The sequence below is a fragment of the Martes martes genome, assembly GCF_963455335.1.
Source record: "Martes martes genome assembly, chromosome: 17".
NCBI lineage: Eukaryota > Metazoa > Chordata > Mammalia > Carnivora > Mustelidae > Martes > Martes martes.
In genome coordinates, this window is record NC_137905.1 from 37,757,191 (window position 1) to 37,775,749 (window position 18,559).

At 47.9% G+C, this 18,559-nt stretch overlaps 1 protein-coding gene across 8 annotated transcripts; it reads left to right on the forward strand.

The window, feature by feature from the left end:
- Window positions 1-9,444: 9,444 nt before the first annotated feature.
- LOC308358124 (ribonuclease P protein subunit p29) lies at window positions 9,445-18,008 on the forward strand. 8 transcript variants are annotated; one of them, XM_080828163.1, is made up of 7 exons: window positions 9,445-9,697; window positions 11,945-11,997; window positions 13,589-13,812; window positions 14,487-14,564; window positions 14,731-14,792; window positions 16,422-16,523; window positions 17,484-18,008. In XM_080828163.1, the coding sequence occupies exons 1-7, from the start codon at window positions 9,691-9,693 to the stop codon at window positions 17,618-17,620; spliced, it is 663 nt and encodes a 220-aa protein (XP_080684289.1). In that variant the 5' UTR covers window positions 9,445-9,690; the 3' UTR covers window positions 17,621-18,008. The 8 variants fall into 8 exon arrangements, with proteins under 8 accessions (XP_080684289.1, XP_080684290.1, XP_080684292.1 ...); XM_080828164.1 differs by having other exon boundaries at window positions 9,455-9,697; window positions 17,514-17,986; XM_080828166.1 differs by having other exon boundaries at window positions 9,501-9,717.
- The last annotated feature ends 551 nt before the right edge of the window (window positions 18,009-18,559 follow it).

Consider the following 18,559-nt stretch of genomic DNA (forward strand, 5'->3'; position numbering starts at 1 on the left):
CAATTAAGCCATCCCTCCCTTTCTCTTCCTTCTGTAACCCTCAGTTTGTTTTCCAGAGTCCAGAGTCTCATGGTTTGTCTCCCTCTCTGATTTCTTCCCATTCAATTTTCCCTCCCTTCCTACATTGTTCCTTATGTTCCACATATGAATGAAACCATATGATAACTGTCTTTTTCTGCTTGACTTATTTCACTTCACATAATGCCCTCCAGTTCCATCCGTACAGATGCAATGGTGGGTATTCATCCTTTCTGATGGACAAGTAACATTCCATTATATATATGAACTACATCTTCTTTATCCATTCATCCATTGAAGGACATCTCAGCTCCTTCCACAGTTTGGCTATTGTGGACATTGCTGCTATGAACATTGAAGTGAACATGCCCCTTCTTTTCACTACATCTGTATCTTTTATGTAAATACCTATTAGTGCAATTGCTGGGTCTTAGGGTAGCTCTATTTTTAACATCTTGAAGAACCTCCATCCTGTTTTCTAGAGTGCCTGTACCAGCCTGGATTCCCACCAACAGTGTAGGAGGATTCCCATGTTTCCACATCCTTGCCAACTTTTGTTGATTCTTACATTGTTAATTTTTGCCTTTCTAACTGGTGTAAGCTGGTATCTCTATGTGGTTTTGATTTGTATTTCCCTGAAGGCTAGTAATGTTGAACGTTTTTTCATGTGTCTGTTGGACATTTGTATGTCTTCTTTGGAGAACTGTCTGTTCATGTCTTCTGCCCATTTCTTGACTGTTATGTGTTTTTTGGATGTTGAGTTTGTGAAGTTCTTTATAGATCTTGGATCCCAGTCCTTTATCTGTAATGTCATTTGCAAATATCTTCTCCTATTCTGTGGGTTGCCTCTTAGTTTTATACTGTTTCCTTTGCTGTGCAGAAGCTCCTCGAAATGGATAAGACAGGAATCCATCAAAATCCTTAGAGGAGAACATAGGCAGTTCTTTTTGTTACCTGTATATCTTGTTGGGAAAATGCCTATTCAGGAACTCTGCCCATTTTTAATTGAAATTATTTGTATTTTTGGTGTTGACTTGTATGAGTTCTTTACATATTTTGGAAATCAAGCCCTTATGAGATAGATCATTTGCAAACATCTTCTCCCATTCAGTAGGTTGCTTTTCCATTTTGCTGATAGTTTACTTTGTTATGCAAAGACTTTTTAGTTTGATGTAGTCCCAATAGTTTATTTTTGCTTTTGTTTCCCTTGTCTGAGGAAACAGAACCAGAAAAATACTGCTATGACTGATATATGAGATTACTGCCTATGTTTTCTTTTAGGACTTTTAAGGTTTCAGGACTTACATTTCGATCTGGAATCCACTTTCAATCTATTTTTGTTTACGGTGATGATAATGATACGTAAATATGTATCATTTTCCCAGCACTGTTTATTGAAAAGAGGCTCTTTCCCCATTGTATATTCTTATCCCTCTTCTTGTAGATTAATTGACCATATAAGTGTGGATTTATTTCTGGGCTCTCTATTCTGTTCTGTTGATCTATGTGTCTATTTTGTGCCACTATCATATTGTTTTGATTACTGTAAATTTATAATATAGTTTGAAATCTGGGATTGTGATACCTCCAGCTTTGTCTTCATTCCCAAGATTACTTTGGCTATTCAGTGTCTTTCGTGGCTCCATACAAACTTTAGGATTGTTTGTTTTAGTTCTGTGAAAAATAACTATTTTATTTTATAGGTATTGCATTGAATTTTTAGGTTGTTTTCAGTAGTGTGGACATTCAGTAGTGTGGACATTTGGAGAATATTGATTCTCCCAATCCATGGCTTATATATCTTTCCATTTGTCTGTCACCTTCAGTTTCTTTCATGAAAGGCTTATAGTTTTCAGAGTAAACGTCTTACAACTTCTTAGTTAAATTTATTCTTAGGTATTTTATTCTTCTTTGTGTGATTATAAATAGGATTTTTAAAATTTCTTTTTGCTAGTTTATTAGTGTGTAAAAGTGCAACAATTTCTGTATATTAATTTTGCATCCTGCAAGTTTACTGAAAACATTTATTATCTCTAATATTTTTGTGGCGTTTTTAGAGTTTCTTATATATAGTTTTATGTCATCTATAAATAGTAACAGTTTTACTTCTTTCTTATCAAATTGGATTCCTTTTATTTTTGTCTTGTCTGATTGCTATGGCTAAGACTCCCAGTACTCTGTTGGATAGAAGTGGCAAGAGTGGACACTCTTATCTTATTCCTGATCTTAAAGGAAAATCTTTCAGTTTTTCACCATTGAGTATGTTAGCTGTTGCTTTGTCATATGTGGCTTTTATTATGTTGAGGTCTCTTCCCTCTAAATAATTTCTATTATTGTATTCTTCAATTCTGATTGATGTTTATTTTAATACTTTCTATCCCTTTCTTTTTTTTATTAAATTTTTTATTTATTTTCAGCGTAACAGTATTCATTGTTTTTTCACCACACCCAGTGCTCCATGCAATCTGTGCCCTCCCTAATACCCACCACCTGGTTCCCCCAACCTCCCACCCCCCGCCCCTTCAAAACCCTCAGGCTACCAGACACATGAAAAAATGTTCATCATCACTAGCCATCAGGGAGATTCAAATCAAAACCACATTGAGATACCACCTTACACCAGTTAGAATGGCCAAAATTAGCAAGACAGGAAACAACGTGTGTTGGAGAGGATGTGGAGAAAGGGGAACCCTCTTACACCGTTGGTGGGAATGCAAACTGGTGCAGCCACTTTGGAGAACAGCGTGGAGATTCCTCAGGAAATTAAAAATAGAGCTTCCCTATGACCCTGCAATTGCACTGCTGGGTATTTACCCCAAAGATACAGATGGAGTGAAAAGAAGGGCCATCTGTACCCCAATGTTTATAGCAGCAATGGCCACGGTCACCAAACTGTGGAAAGAACCAAGATACCCTTCAACGGATGAATGGATAAGGAAGATGTGGTCCATATACACTATGGAGTATTATGCCTCCATCAGAAAGGATGAATACCCAACTTTTGTAGCAACATGGACAGGACTGGAAGAGATTATGCTGAGTGAAATAAGTCAAACAGAGTCAAGTATCATATGGTTTCACTTATTTGTGGAGCATAACAAATAATATAGAGGACAAGGGTAGATGGAGAGGAGAAGGGAGTTGAGGGAAATTGGAAGGGGAGGTGAACCATGAGAGACTATGGACTCTGGAAAATGTCCCTTTCTTTTTTGAAGTCCTGACTGAGTTCATCCACTCTTCTCTAAAGTCTGGTAAACATCATTGTGACCATTATTTTGAACTCTGTATCAGATAGATTGCCTATCTCTGTATCATTCAGTTCATTTTTTAAAGTTTTGCCTTATTCTTTCATTTGGAGCATATTCCTCTGTCTCATTTTGTTTGTGTTTATTTCTGTGAATTAAGCAGAACAGCTAACTCTACCAGTTTTGGAGTAGCCTTGTGTAGAAATGTCCCCTGTGTAGATTACATGTGCCTGGCAACACTGTCTGGTTGGCTGGAGCTGGAATAGGCAGAGATTGGTGGTTTCTGGGCACTTTGTCCAGGGTCACCCTGCTGAGATGGTTGGAGCTGTGGTAGGCATGAGCCAAAAGGTTCCAGGGGTGCTAACTCAGAGCCACCCTGGCAGGACAGCTGAAAATGGGAGTAAGGATAAGCCAGATACTCCTGTGATGCTCCATGGGGCCATGGTGACAGAACATCTGGAGCTAGTATGGGGGCTAGTATGAGTTCCAAGGTACTCCATACTGGAGTCACTTTGGCAAAACAGCTGAAAGTGGAGCAAGCATGGCCCAGGTAGTCCTGGGACGCTCCAGGTTGGTGCCACCCTGGCAGTATGGGTAGAGCTGAGGTGGATACAGGCTGGGGCCCTCCATGCAGGGGGTGCACTGGTGGGACCACCGCAGCTGAAGTAGGCATGGCCCAGTGGGCCTCAGGGTGTTCTGTGCCACAGGCACCCTGGTGGGATGGCTGATGCTGGGGAGAGCATGAGCAGGCAGGCCTCTTAGGGGGAATGGCTAGAGCCAGTGTAGGCTAGGGGCCAAGGCTCACTGAGGTGGTGGGCCAGCCAGAATGTCTAGGTCCTGCTCCCATCTGTGCTATCAACAGAGAGGAAGCCTAACAGTGGTGCTCGCCAGTGCTGCCAAACGCAGAGACAGTTCCAGAAGTTGCTCCCCAACATTGGTGGACCCTCTAATACTAGTGAATGTGTTTCCTTACTTATAGTCTAATTGCCCTTGAAACCACTGGTTTTTTGTGGGGGGAGGGGAGATGTTGCTTTGCCACAGATCTGGCAAATCTGCATCTGGGTCCCTCGGTGCTGTCCCTATCATAGTTCATGGCATCATGAGTGGGGTCCCCAGCATTACTGTGTCTCCATTTCTCCTGCCATTTTCTATGTGGTCCCTCTATCCTTCATTGTGCAGCAGCTGTTCCACCTGCCCTTGGTTGCTTCTTCAGGAAGAATTCTTCTACATGTAGGTATAGATTCAGTGTGACCATGGGAACAGGTGAGTTCAGGATCATCCTATGCTGACACCTAAGACTCCTCCTCCTGTAACAGCATTGTAAAGGTGACATTTCTGGCATATTCTGGTGACATTTCTTCTCTTGATTTTGGGTGACAGCTCCTGCTTCTTTGCAGATATACTGCTTTTCAAATTTTAAGCTGTATGTTGTGTATTAAAGAACAGAGACTGAAGGCAATTAAAAGGTAGACCCATCGCTCAGAAAGGTCACACCTTTTCCCATCAGGCAGCTATGCTGAGGGCCTGACCTCTTCACTAAATCAGATATTTAAACAGTTTCAGGTCCCCTTCTTGCTTCAAATATCTTGAAAGGGAAGTCTGTCCCCTACCTCCAGCAGGGCTTTGGGACTCAAATAGCAGAAAACCCAGGTTTCTAGCCTTGTCCTAATTTCAGTTTGGGTGATTTTATATCAGCTCCTTTCTCCCACCCACTTTCCCATATTTTGGCCCAGAATAGACTCATACATGTTAACACACAGCTCTTAGGCCTGGAGTCCATGGCTGCTTCCCTAACATTGAGCACAGGTCAGAACAGGGGAGGGGGGAGTGTGAGCTGCATGGACACATGGTCTATGAAGCCTGAAGAGATTTCCCTGCAAATCCTTCAAATGACTCAGCAATTACCCCTTGAGCCCAGTGAAGGAGATCTCTTAGGTTCCCCCAAAAGTCTCCTCTTCAGACACTCTACCATGAAAAGCAAAAATGAGTTTTCCTCAGTGGATTCAGCTGAGAAGGAAACTTCTTCAGGGAACTGGAAGAATCTATAATTTGCATTTGACACATCTGGGATCAAGGTGGCCTTGAAGAGTGACTTTGGATTTAGAAAGACTGACAAACCTGGGTTTCAGAAACTGATATTTGGCCATACATGCTAAGCATTGTAGTCCCTGCTGTCTGGAATTGTAAATGGTTGGCTTTAAATTGACTTAGAGCTCAGTGCTGTCTCTTGACCAGAGGGACTGGTATGTCATCCTCCTATGAGCATCAGCTCTTTGATTCTGTTAGCCAAAACTCCCAATCACCTAGCTGGAAAGGGCTTCTCTGGCAGGAACATCCAGCGTTAGAACTGGAACTTTACTGCCTATTCTTCTAACTGTCTGTCACACAGAGAATCTCCTACAGCACTATTAAGCCTGAGGAATGATTGCTGGTGCCACTGTGCCCAGGTCCCCTCCCACCACCACCACCACCACTTGTCAATCAATATGCCACGTCTGGACCAACATACAGATCAAGGGGTGAGAGACATTCTTAATCTTGAGCCTCAGGGACTATGCCAGTTTTATGAGACTGCAGATAATGATGGCTGTCCTGTCCAACTGTGTTGTTTGACCCAGGCTCTCCTGTTGTTAGGGTCTGTGATCAAAGGAACGAGACTGATGCAAAGCGAAAGTCAAGCAAAGCTTTATTTCGCGCCAAGCATGGAAAATCGAACCGACTGGTAAGGGCTGTCTCTTACGAAGAGATGACGATGATGACCTCGACAGGGCCGCTCCGGACAAAGCCGCTCTGGACGAGGCTGCTCCCTGACGAGGCCGCTTCCCAGACGAGGCCACTCTGGACGAGGCCGCTCTCCAGACGAGGCCACTCCAGACGAGGCCGCTCCCTGGACGAGGCTGCTCCCGACGATGAAGAGGCAATGATGACTACGAGGATGACAGCCCCGATGACGCAGATTCTGCTCCCCATGACGCTGCTCCCGGCGAGGACGCTCTGGACGAGACTGCTCCAGACGAGGCTGCTTCCCCGATGAGGCCGCTCCCCAGATGAGGCCACTCTGGACGAGGCTGCTCTGGCAAGGCCACTCCCCAGAGGGGAGGCTGCTCTGGCAAGGCCACTCCCCCCAGAGGGGAGGCTGCTCTGGCAAGGCCACAGAGGAGAGGCTGCTCTGGCAAGGCCACTCCCCCAGAGGGGAGGCTGCTCTGGCAAGGCCACTCCCCCAGAGGGGAGGCTGCTCTGGCAAGGCCACTCCCCCGAAGGGGAGGCTGCTCTGGACGTGGCCGCTCTCCGATGACTCTTCCTGCTGACAGCTCTTACTGCTCCGGGGAGACTCCCTACTAGCCTCACAACCCAACTTTTATAGAGGCACTTTTAGCCGGGCTATACACAGGTAGCCAATGAGATTGCAATACACAGAGAAAACTGCAGTCATGCTAGATCTGCCACACATTAAAAAAAAAAAAAAAAAAAAAAAACTGCTAGGTTACACACGGGCAGCCAATTGAATTTCAATTTACCCTAGTGGATATACGCATGCCCCTCTGATTGGATGTCCTCACCTGGCCTGGCCCGCCCTTGTATCCAGGCCTTGCAAGGAAGTTCCTCTGGGAGGGGCAGGGTCAATCTAAGTTCACTACAACAAGATGGGTCCCTCTGCTCAGGTAAGCCCTTACACTGTAACATAGGCATCATCTCATTCTATGCCATATTTGTGTTTTTATTTATAAGGCAGGTACTAACTTTTTTTTTCTTTCAAGATTTTATTCCTTTATTTGACAGAGAGAGACACAAAGAAAGAGGGAACACGGCAGGGGGAATGGGAGAGGAAGAAGCAGGCTTCCCACAAAACAGGGAGCCCGATGCAGGGATCATCCCCAGGACCGCAGAATCATGACCTGAGCACAAGGCAGAAACTTAATGACTGAGCCACCCAGGTGCCCCAGGCCCTAACTTTCATAGATATGCACTTATTTAATAGTAGTTGAGGGTTAATCTTTTGAGCTTAAACATGAAAATTTTGAGTACTCGAGCTAACAGCCTGACTGTCTTAAAGCAGCAATCAAAAGAAACCTGTCAAATGAGAGCAAAATATAAAACTATAGAACTTAAAAGCATATGGGTGTTCACTGTAGAATTCTTTCCATTTTTCTGCACTTTTGAAATCTTTCACAAGTTGTTCGAGGGGAAGGGGATGATCATTTCAATAATGCTCTTGAATTTTGACTTCCTATGGAAGTTTCACAGAGCCACTAGTGGGAAAACACGTGTAGCCATGTCTGAAAGTTTATCATTTATAGATATAAAAAGAAAAAATTAACAAAGCCTTATTTTCTCTGAATAAAATTTAGAAAATAGACAAAAGAAGAATCTCTTATAAGCTCACTAATGCAGCCATTAAAAACTTCCTCTATATTGTCTTTTCAATCCTGTTTGTGTATATTTAGTTTTGTGTTAATATTTTGTAAACCTTTTAAAAATTGTAATCTGTTTAATGGCTATGTGGTGTTCTACCATATTAAGTTTTATAAATGTACCATACAATAGTTCCCAAAACTAATTACTCACAAAATTACCTGGAAACATTTTTTTTTTTAAATACAGATTCTTAGATCCACATACTAAATAAGAATTTCCAGGGATGCTAAGGAATATGAATTTTTGAAGCTTACCCTGTGATTGCAATGCATTTAATTAACCTACTTAATTAATTAGCACATACTTCATTTACTTAATCCACTCTTGTTGAATATGGAGCGGTTTCCAAGCTTTTTACTATTGTAAACAATAATCACGATAATACCAGTATCTGTAAGGACAAGTACCAATCTTTACACACAGACATTTATTTCCCAAGGATACTAAAGTGGTTTGTTTTTTTAAAAACCATTTAGTGATCATGGAATTGTAAAGTAACTGCAGTGCTCACCCCACCACAAGCAGGGAACTCCATGGAAGACAGGCAGTCCTCAAAGCTGACTTGACTACTTCAGAAGGGGTCCACTGGGAGATAAAGAGTCCTAGTAACCCTAAAAAAAGCAGCTCTCAAGAAGGGAGAGGTCTGCCTCCCTCTTGTCGCCATAATCACAAAGTTTCTCTCAAAAGGGCCCCCTTGAGACTTTAATACTGAAGTTGGCTCTTACTATCTTCTGCTGTCTCACGCTGCTCTTTTAAAGTTCACATTTGGTAGTTCACATGGTATGGGTCCTCAAGAGCAGTTTCTCAAGCTTAGTCCCATAGACTCCTAACTATTCTCTGGCATCTGCAAGCGCAACACATTTAAATGTAATTCCACTTTGATGTTAATATACATACGAGGTTCACGTTCACCAGGACAAGCCACATGATAGCCACTGAATTTCAGGGCCTGCAGTCCTATGTTTAAGATCAAAATGGCTCAAGGTCACCACCCAAAAACAACTAAATCAATGTTTCCCAAACTAGGATCTGTGGACATAAAACCTCAGGGTTCCTAGACAATTTCTGCTCCCTTAAAAGGACTTTATATCTTACTGGAAGTTTGACCCACTGACTTAAAGTGGAGGGGCTATCCTGCTCTCCTGACCCGCACTCCACACAAATGAAGGCTGCACAGTGCTGCACACCAGGTCACTTCTGAGACGTCTGCACTGGCCTTCCAGCCGCAATTCTTGACCCTTCCCCAGAACAATGGGCATCAGTTCCTTGCCTCTTGACTTCCTGACAGAAACTAACATTCTGGGTCTCAAGAAAACATTCAGACTATCAGGCCCAACCACTCACAGTGATGGGGAAAGGGACGCTGGAGATGGGAAGTGCCTTAAGCGAGGTCACACAGCTAGTTTAGCAGCAGGACAAAACTAGAGCCTAAGCCGTCCATCCCAACTTCAGTGCCTCCCCTACTCTGTAGAGAAGGCTGATGAGCGACCCCATGGACCTCATTCCCACCATCCTTGTCCCACTTCCGTAGTCCCCTGATACCCCATGTCCCCAGAGTCCTCTACCAGTCGGCGGGCCCCGCTCTACTCCAGCTCTTCACAAGCAGTCCACACGCCCGAACCACAGCCCCGAGGTTTCTGGCCTTCTCCCGCCTACAGTACACGGGAGCTGAGAAAGCCCCACGAATCAGAGACACCAACAACACTAGCAGAACCTAGGGTGTAGCGGAGCCGTCCACCCGGCGCATGCGCCACCGTAGGTCGGCGCGCGTCAGTGACGTCACAGACGACGCCACCTGCGAACCCGCGCGCCTGCGACTCCAGGTGAGAGTGGCAGTCTCAGTCTGGCGACTTAGCCTGGCGCGCGAGGTCGGGAACAAAACCTCCCTCCAGCCCAAACTTTAACGAGAGACGTTTTGATGGCCGAGGGCCGCTGAGAAAAGTGAAGAGAGGTAAAGAGTGAGGGTCGCCGGCAGGAAACGTCATCGGAACGCACCGGAAGCGGCCCGAGGATGAAGAGTAAGCGAGGTTGAAGGCCTGTGAGCAGAGGAGGGGTGGGATGTAAAGGGTCGGGAACTTGGTGCTGGTAGGTGGACCGGTTCGCAGCGGAGGCCGACTGAAACTGCTAGGGGAATTGTCCCGCCTGATATAAGGGAAACCGAGGCCCGGAGTCCCCGTTGGCCTGGCGCAGTCTCTCCGCTGAAGGTTGATGTTAGAGCTGGCGGCAGGTCCCCATGGGGCCCGCTCAGTGTGCTAAAGGAGGACCGAGGGCCTTGGGCCGACTTGGCCACTGCCTGCCACCTGCTGACAGTGGTTAAGGCCCCCATCCTCTCTGCGACCTGGTTTCCCCTTCTGTGAGGTGATGATGGTGGTTCCTGCCCCGGCAGCTATTCTGTGAACGACCCTTGTCTGGTGGAAAGCGCTGGGAGCCTGCTGAGGAATGGTATTCCTCCCAGGACTTTGGGAGTTGATCCGAGAAGAGTTATGCCTAGGAAGGGAGCAAGTGCCCAGGGCAGTTATAAGCAGGGGAGTGTAGACACCGTTAAAATTGGTCTTTGGACCAGTATGTTCATTTCCACCTCTGCCACTTCCTCTTTCTGTAATCAAATTATGGGTCTCAGCATATCTGAGCTTCAGTTTTCTCATGTGCATTATAGGAATAATGTCTACTTTAAAAGATTGTTCAGAAAGTATAATGAGATAAAATGTGTAGCTTTTAGCCAGGTGCATGGCAAGTAATGAGTGCTCAGTAACTGTTAGATATGGATTGTTCCAGAAAAGACTTCCGAGTCTAATCAAAGCAGCCGTGACAGGTGAAGCAAAGTCATTCCTGGGGTTGTTCTTTAGAAACAGATTTTAATGCCACTCTTGCATTTGAAGGAGAACCAGACTCTGTATGTAATATAATAATATGATATGATATGTATATAATATAACATAAACACTTTGGTTTCCTTGTTCAGATATACTCAAGGAAGCACAAGGGAGCTGGGATGGAATTTACAGGGTGTCATGTGAACCAGATTTTCTAGTCTTTTGACCCTTAAACCAGGCCTTTGTCTTAAACTTATTACATTTACACACATACTCTATCCCCAGAGCCATGTTTTTCTTCTTCACACACATGAAGTAAAAGACAGGCATGTGGAGTTTTTAGAGGTTGAAACCACATTGATCTATATATATTTTGAGCTTGAAGAAAGACCTACTGTGTTTTATCAGTGTAGGACACCATCTATCGTATGATACACCCCAATTACATAGATATTGAAATGTGAAAAGTCTTTTTTTAAAGCATCTTACAGCCAACAAAATGTAATATTTGCAACCATCTGCATCCTGGGAAGCTCTGTGATACAATGTTTATATGAGTTACTCAGTTAGACTTAACAGAGCCACTGTTCAAGGCCCTAACCTGCGGTAGATTAAACCAGTCGACTCCTCCTGTGGTCTACTGCCTGCGGGAGCATCTGAAACATGTTAGAGATGCAGGGTCTGAGGGCGCCTGGGTAGCTCAGCAGGTTAACCCTCTGCCTTTGGCTTAGGTCATGGTCCCAGGTTCCAGCCCTGCATCAGACGCCCTGCTCAGTGGGGAGTCTGCTTCTCAGAAGCCCTACTCTGTGGAAGGGTCTGCTTCTCCTTCTCTCTCTGACCCTCACCCTTGCTTGTGTAGGCTTTCTCTTCTCTTTCTCTCTCTCTCAAGTGAATGAATTTTTTTAAAAGTCTTAAAAAAAGAAAAAGAAAGAGATGCCGGATCTGGGAGTAGGACCCAAGTATCTACATAAAATAAGAACCTAGAGTTTCCTACATAAATTAATATTTGAGAAGCATTGTTTTATATTTCTTTCTTTCTAAAGATTTATTTATTTAATTGAGAGAGAGAGAGAGCACTCACAGGGGTGGGAAGAAGGAGGAGAAATTCTCAAGCAGACTCACCTAGAATGCAGAACCAGACACAGGGCTCAATCCCAGGACCCTGAGATCATGACCTGAGTTGAAATCAAGAGTTGGACACTCAACTGACTGAGCCAACCAGGCATCCTAAGAAGCACTGTTTGAAAGCACACTCTTGGAACTCCTAGGATGGGTGACCAGAGGGTAGAATAAGAGGCATCCAGGAAAGCTTAGAAGTCTGTGCTCTCTGTAGCATCCCTGTCTTCTCCTACCTCTAAATAACCATAGTTAGTTTCATAGTTAGAAAAGTCATGAGTCTTATAGTCATGCCCAACCTGAATTGGCCATTTCTTGTTTGTTTGAATCCCCCAGGTGTGATCTACCATGCCTTTTCTCAGAAAGAGGCCAAAGAGCTCGACGTTCAGGTACAGTGCATGGCAGGAAGTCTGGGAGCAGCAGAGGTGATGACAAGGATGGCTTGATCCCCTCACACTGCTTTAGATGTCCTTCCCATGTCTTACTCCTCATCCTTCCAGTAGATGTGTTAGGCTCCATTGAGATCTCTTGTTCTGATGGCCTGTTTCCAGATGCTGGCCTCTTTTCCCTTGTTTGGTTAACTGGGACCTCTTGATCCTGTGTCCTCTCCCAGTGTGTAGGGGACACTGGCTATGCCCACCTGAGACCTGCCCTGGTGAGCACTGTCATTTGGCTTTGTCACTGTGCCCCCTTCGCTCTTGAAGAGGGCAGGCGATCACATTTCCTAAGTGGCATTTCTGGATTATATCTGGATGCTGCCAACATGCTTTGTCAGTTTGGCAGAAGCTCCACTGGGGACTCCTAATGAGGGAGTTAACAGGAAATCAAGATTTTGAAAGACTGATACACTTTTATTTGGTTTCTTCATGAAGAAGGCCACTTAGGTATTTTTAAAAAGTAATTAATTGCCCTGTCACAGTAATAATAATGATGATAACGAATCTTTAGTTAGTATCTAAGGTGCAAAGTCGAAGCTGACTGCCCTCCTGACTGTGAGCTGCCTTGAAGATCAGGTGTATCACATCATCCCTTTGCCAGCCCCGCTTCTCCATAAAGGAGAGCGTGATTATTGACACATTCGCTTCACAGGGTTTACAGCTTGCTTAGCGCAGCAGGGGGTCAGGAAATCCCCAGCCAACAGGCAGGACCTGCGTAGACAGTGCTGCCTGGGCTGTGGCTGACCTAGGACGTGGGCAGCTGAATGAGGAGTAGACCAGTGGAACTCCCCACATGAGAGGCAGTGACATTTGGAGTTCTCTCAAGAATTTCACGTTATTAGGACAGTTCTTTTGCCCACATGTGCTAGGAGTCTGTGCTGAGTCACAGTCAAGTGCAGTTGTGCTCTTGGGAGAGAGTGAGGAGGCACTGAGGCACTGAGATGCACTGGTACTTCCTTTCCCCAAGTGCTGCGGGAACAGACTTAGCGAGTAGCCATGATACATCCATGGGGTCAAACCCAAGTAAAGGGGATTGCCACATGGGCACCGTGTCATATTCCTGCCCCCTCCAAGACGTGGCCCACCCTGGGGCACCAGGTGGTACTGTTTTCCCAAGTGTTCGGATAATTCCTTCGAGGCCATAGCTTGCCTTCATCTGGTCGTGACTGAATAAATATTGTTGGCATACGTTTCTCGAGCTTTCCACCCTGCCAAGGATCAGAGAAGCCTGTTCTTAATGTGAAGGGTTTTGGACTTTTTTCCCTGTAATCCCTTCACAATAACCTCAGAGATGTATAGTAGGAAGTTGAATTTTGATGTGGTTGTTTTGTGCAAATTGGTGTCTGAATTGGTATTTGAGGGTGACTTTCACATCTGGACAGCTGTGGGGAGCTCACCTTCCGCAGACGAGAGGCTGTGTGAGGCTCAGTCGGGAGACAGATGGGTCAGGGAAGGCATCCCACCTGCGGTGTCTAGGAGGGCCTGGGGTCTGGGGCTGCCCCCACCAGAACAGTGGGTGCCGTGCCGCCCTGTCCCTATGCAGCTTCCGGGAGCCCAGCAGGCCGAGGCCTTCGTGAGGGCCTTCCTGAAGCGCAGCACACCCCACATGAGCCAACAAGCCCGAGAGGACCAGCTGCAACGCAAGGCTGTGGTCCTGGAGTACGCCACTCGCCGGAAGCGCAAGGAGAAGAGAAAGAAATCCAAGGGCCTCTCAGCCAGGCAGAGGAGGGAGCTGCATCTCTTCGACATTAAGGCAGAGCAGCAGCGGTAGGCCAAGGCTTTCCTGCCTTTCTCCCTAAGGCAGCTTCCCCCTCCTGGAGTGGGGGTGGCTTTGGGAGACCCAGTTCCCCTGAAGCTAAGGGAGCTTCTCCCACTGCTGCCACAAGGGGGCAGCCTCCCTTTACCAACTCAGGCTGGGTTTGCACTTGGCTTTAATAGCAAGGCACAGCCAGGCTCTTGCTGTTTGACTCTCTGTGCCTTGCTGTGAAAGCCAAGTACAAACCTAGCCTGAACTGCTCCTCAGGGAGCAATGGTGAGGCAAGACTTAAGTTTAGTTCGTGAAAAGCCATCCAGATGAGCACACCCTGCCCCCCGCGCTGGTGCTGCAGAGACTCGGGCAGTGCTGCCCTGGGAACACTTGGCTGCTCCGCCATCTGTGCAGGGAGCCTCGTGGTCTGAGGGGTCTGCTGGAGCGCCGGCCATCCAGGCTGCATGTAGCCAGCAGGAAGGATGGAGGGGCACCAGGAGGGTTCTAGCAGCGGAAACAGGTTCAGGACGGGGATGAAGTTGTCGGGTTATCAGCTGTGGAACTAGGATCCACGCCCAGTTCCCCATGACGTGGGTAGGGGTCCTTGGCATCAGGCTGCGCTCTGTGCCCTGTTGATGTCACAATCCCAAGCTCAGGTCGCCTAACTCTATACTTCTTTCTACCTTTGCCACAGATACAGTCTTTTTCTCCCTCTGCATGAACTCTGGAAGCAGTACATCCGGGACCTGTGTGGTGGTCTCAAGCCAGACACGTGAGTTGAATGTTCTGCAGTCCTGCCCTTTGGGGCAGAACCCAAGGCTTACGATGACTGTGAATGCAGCCTTCGGAGCCAGCTGGCTGCAGAAGTTTGTAGACCTGTGTGCGCCTTCAGAACTCTCGCTCATGGTCAACACTGAGGCCTTCTGCTTACCTTCTAGGCAGCCGCACATGATTCAGACCAAGCTGTTGAAGGCAGATCTTCACGGGGCTCTCGTTTCAGGTACCTCGCCTACGAGCCCACTGTCCCCCAAACACCCACAACATCACTCAGTGGTAGCGTGGCTCTGTGCCACAGGGCTAGACACACTGTTGTCACATGGACGTTTCCAAATCACCAGCGTTGAGGGTGGGAGATGACGAGCTACCCGAGCCAGTTCTGGCCACTTTTTGGATGTACTCTCAATGGTCTTCGTGTGTCTTTCCACACAGGGACCTCTGCTGCCCTCCCAGGGGGCACAGCGGCTGCTGGCACGTGTCCCCAGCCCTGAGCAGAGAGTCCCTTTCACCCATTTCTCCACAGTTTTTAGTCTCAGCTACGGACTCCCAGCTCCCAGTGTCATGTCCAGGGCAGACCTTCCCCTGAGCATCGTCATTCATCCAGCCGCCCTGCACACAGCTGCCCCCCTGTCCAGCAGGCATCACAACCTTTCCATACCCAGAACAACTCCGGCCTCCTCACATCAGCCCCTGCCCTGGTGTTCCCAGCTCCATTCACGGTACCAGTGTTTACCCTGGTTGTTCACCCAAAACCTGGGCAGTAACACCTTTCTTCTTCCCTGATCCCTCAGCACCATCCATCAACACGTCCTAGCACCCGAATCCAAGCCACCACCCTCGCCCCTGGATTCCAGTAGAAGCTGCCTAGCCCTCTCTGTGCTGACACACTGCTTCTCCCCACCCAGGCAGCCCGAGGGAAGGTTTTAGGCCAAAACTCAGGCCATGCTTGTCTTCTGCTTCCTTACTGTGGTCTAAAAGGCCCCTCTGGCTCTACCGAGCACCAGGTCTAACCGCATCGGCCTGCTTTCTGCTTCTCACACATCAGGCTTGGCCCTACCTCAGGCCTCTGCCTTTGTTCCTTCCCTCTGCCCAGACTTCTGTATGTCACAGACTGACTGCTTCTCAGTATTCAGGTCCCTACTCACATGTCACTTCCCCCAAGGGCCTACCATCACTAACAGTGAACCTTCTCCCCATGACCTTGTGTATTTTCTTCATAACAGTTACCACGATCAGAAAACGCAGTTGTCTGATGTGGCACACGTTCCCCTCCTACCTTTAGAACATCAGCTCCTTGAGAGCAGAGCCGAGAACAGTCTTGTTCACCCTCGCGCCCAGCACCAACCTCGGATGGTGCCAGGCACGTGGCAGGTGCTCAGTGACTTGTCTACAGGCTACACGGGGACATGGGTCAGGAGAGCTGAGGGGCCGGCTGCCTGTGGTGGCAGTTCACCTCAGTCACCGCTTCACCGCCTGTAACAAGATCCCATTCTGGCCAGAGTTTGGTGGGTCGTGGGAAGGATGTGATGCACTGCTGTTCCTTCAGATCCCATCACCAAGACGTGGCCCCATCCCAGCAACCTGTGGATCTTGGTGGTGCTGGACACACACGTGATCTCTTGGCTCCAGAGTCCTTCCCAGTACCCCTGTGGCTGCAGGCCCTCCAAAGGACGTCTTGTCAGAACAGCCCAGAGGCTACAGAGCCATGGGCAAGGGACTGGGACCCCGGACTCTCATCCAGCTTGGTTTCTGTCCAGCTGAGGAGCCCCCCACTCCCCTCCACCACCACCTTGCTGGTTGTGGCTGCCCCGCACCCCGAGGCTGCGGCGTTGAATGCCCTTTTCCTTTGCAGTCACGAAATCCAAATGCCCGTCCTATGTGGGTGTTACAGGAATCCTCCTACAGGAAACAAAGCACGTTTTCAAAATCCTCACCAAAGAAGACCGCCTGAAAGGTATGGAACTGTCTCAGGGTGTGTGGCCTGTGGCCTCCCCGGCTTCGTCGGCCCTTTCCTCGTGGCTTCAGTGGGTCCATTTGGCCTCTCAAGTCAGCACAGATTGCAGATCCCTGCTGACCCTGCATCCCACACCTGCCACCTGCCGAGAGCGCCCCTGCCCTCACGGCTCTCCCCAGGGCATCTGGAGCCCAGTCAGCAGCTGCAGCCAGATAGGACTGGAGGGAGGGCTGCTGGGCTGCGCTTCCAGATATGAGGGTCTGTTTCCATGACTGAGACCCTCCCCTGCCCCAACCTGCTGCCCTGCCCCAAGGAGTGGAGCTATGCAGACCCTGAAGGGAGACAGCGTAGTGCTTGTCCCTGGGGTTCCAGGATCTGGTCCTTTCCGGTAGACCTTTGGGTTCCAGGAAAACAGGTGCAGCCTGCTGGGTGTGCCAGAGCTCCTTGTTCTGGCAGAGAGGAGCATAAGCATCTGGGCTACCGACATTTCCACACCCCTTACCAGCAGATCTGAGATTGCAAAACCACAGCGGGAGGTTTTTTCCCCTTTATTTTGGAGTTTGTTTTTTCTTGCTGCTTCCTTCTCTTTCCCTGTATGTTCTTGTCTCATTTTAAACCTCAGTAAGTGGTGTCTGGGTGCCCTCACTCATGGCATAAAGCCATGAGTCAGTCTGAAAACCATGCTGGGAGACCCGTTTCTCACACCTTTTCTGGGAGTTTGGCTTAGAGCTTTTGACCCTAAAAATTAGTGTTGAGTTATATTCAAATCTGAATACATCGGTCTTATGGCAGAAAAACGCCCTGTCGTCCTGGTGCTGCTGACCTTTGCGGACTCTCCACTCCTTACTAGCTTATGTTCTAAATCAGACATTTAAGGAAGGTCTTGTGCTTCAGCGTGAGCTTAACCGTCAGGATTTTTTTTTGCTTTGTCCTTTTTCTCCTTTTTTTTTTTTTTTCCAGTTATCCCCAAGCTAAACTGTGTGTTCGCAGTGGAAATCGATGGCTTCATTTCCTACATTTATGGAAGCAAATTCCAGCTTCGGTCAAGTGAGCGATCTGCCAAGAAATTCAAAGCGAAGGGAACAGCTGACCTGTGAGCTCTCTGCTGCGGAGACGGCTGTTTGGGACCCCAAGGACCAGGGACACCTGCCTGCTTTTCAGCAGAGACATGGCTGGGCTGGTTCTGCTTCTAGATCACCCCCAGCCCGTTAACACCGGAGTTAAGAACAGTTCGTCATCCGGGAAGAAATGTGCCTTACTGAGCAAAGTCAGGGAATGGAGGTGTGTCTGTTTCTAGGTGACGACGGGTGTGTATTGCTCCGGTGAGAGAAAATCCTGGCAGGATCGGCACAGGTTGACCTGACTGGTGGCATTATTAGGTTTTTCTTTCTCTTTCACCCTTTTCTGAGTGTTCTGTGATGAATCCATTGTTTATGTAATAATAAAACACACGTATTGACGATAAGAGGGTCCTGGTGAAGGACCAAGCCCTGTGGCCCAGCCTGGCTGGAAGGGAGGTGGCCGGAGGCTGTCCCGGGCAGGTAGTCCCACTTCTATAGTGTAGACAGCTGCCCTCAGGTGCCTGCTTCCTGAGGGCAGGGGCTTGGAGCATCTGACATGTTAGTTTAAGTCACATCCCCTGTGGCACTCTTGGACCTAACTGATGTTTCCGGGAAGCTGGAGAGTGAGCGGTGAAGTCACAGAGGGCCTTTGGGCTCACTGGCTCTGGGAAGTAGTACGGGACTGGGGCCAGGATGCAGGATGCCAGGTAAGCTGGTGCTTGCAGTGGTCGTTCAGTACAGGGAGCTCGGTCCTACAGTGCCTTCTCGTCGCCGTGGCTCTTAGGCTCCAGGGTGGGCCGAAGGGGAACAAGACCGCAGCTCTTCCCAAGCTCTCATGTCCTGGGAGAGTCCGCACCAGGGCGGTCGCCGCATGCTGCCACTGGAAGCCTTGGCTTTTCCGTCTGACTCGGCCTGTGTGCCGTGAGCCTCCTGGTCATTAGGTGAGGCGCTCGCAGTCAGGCCCAAGTGGGGACA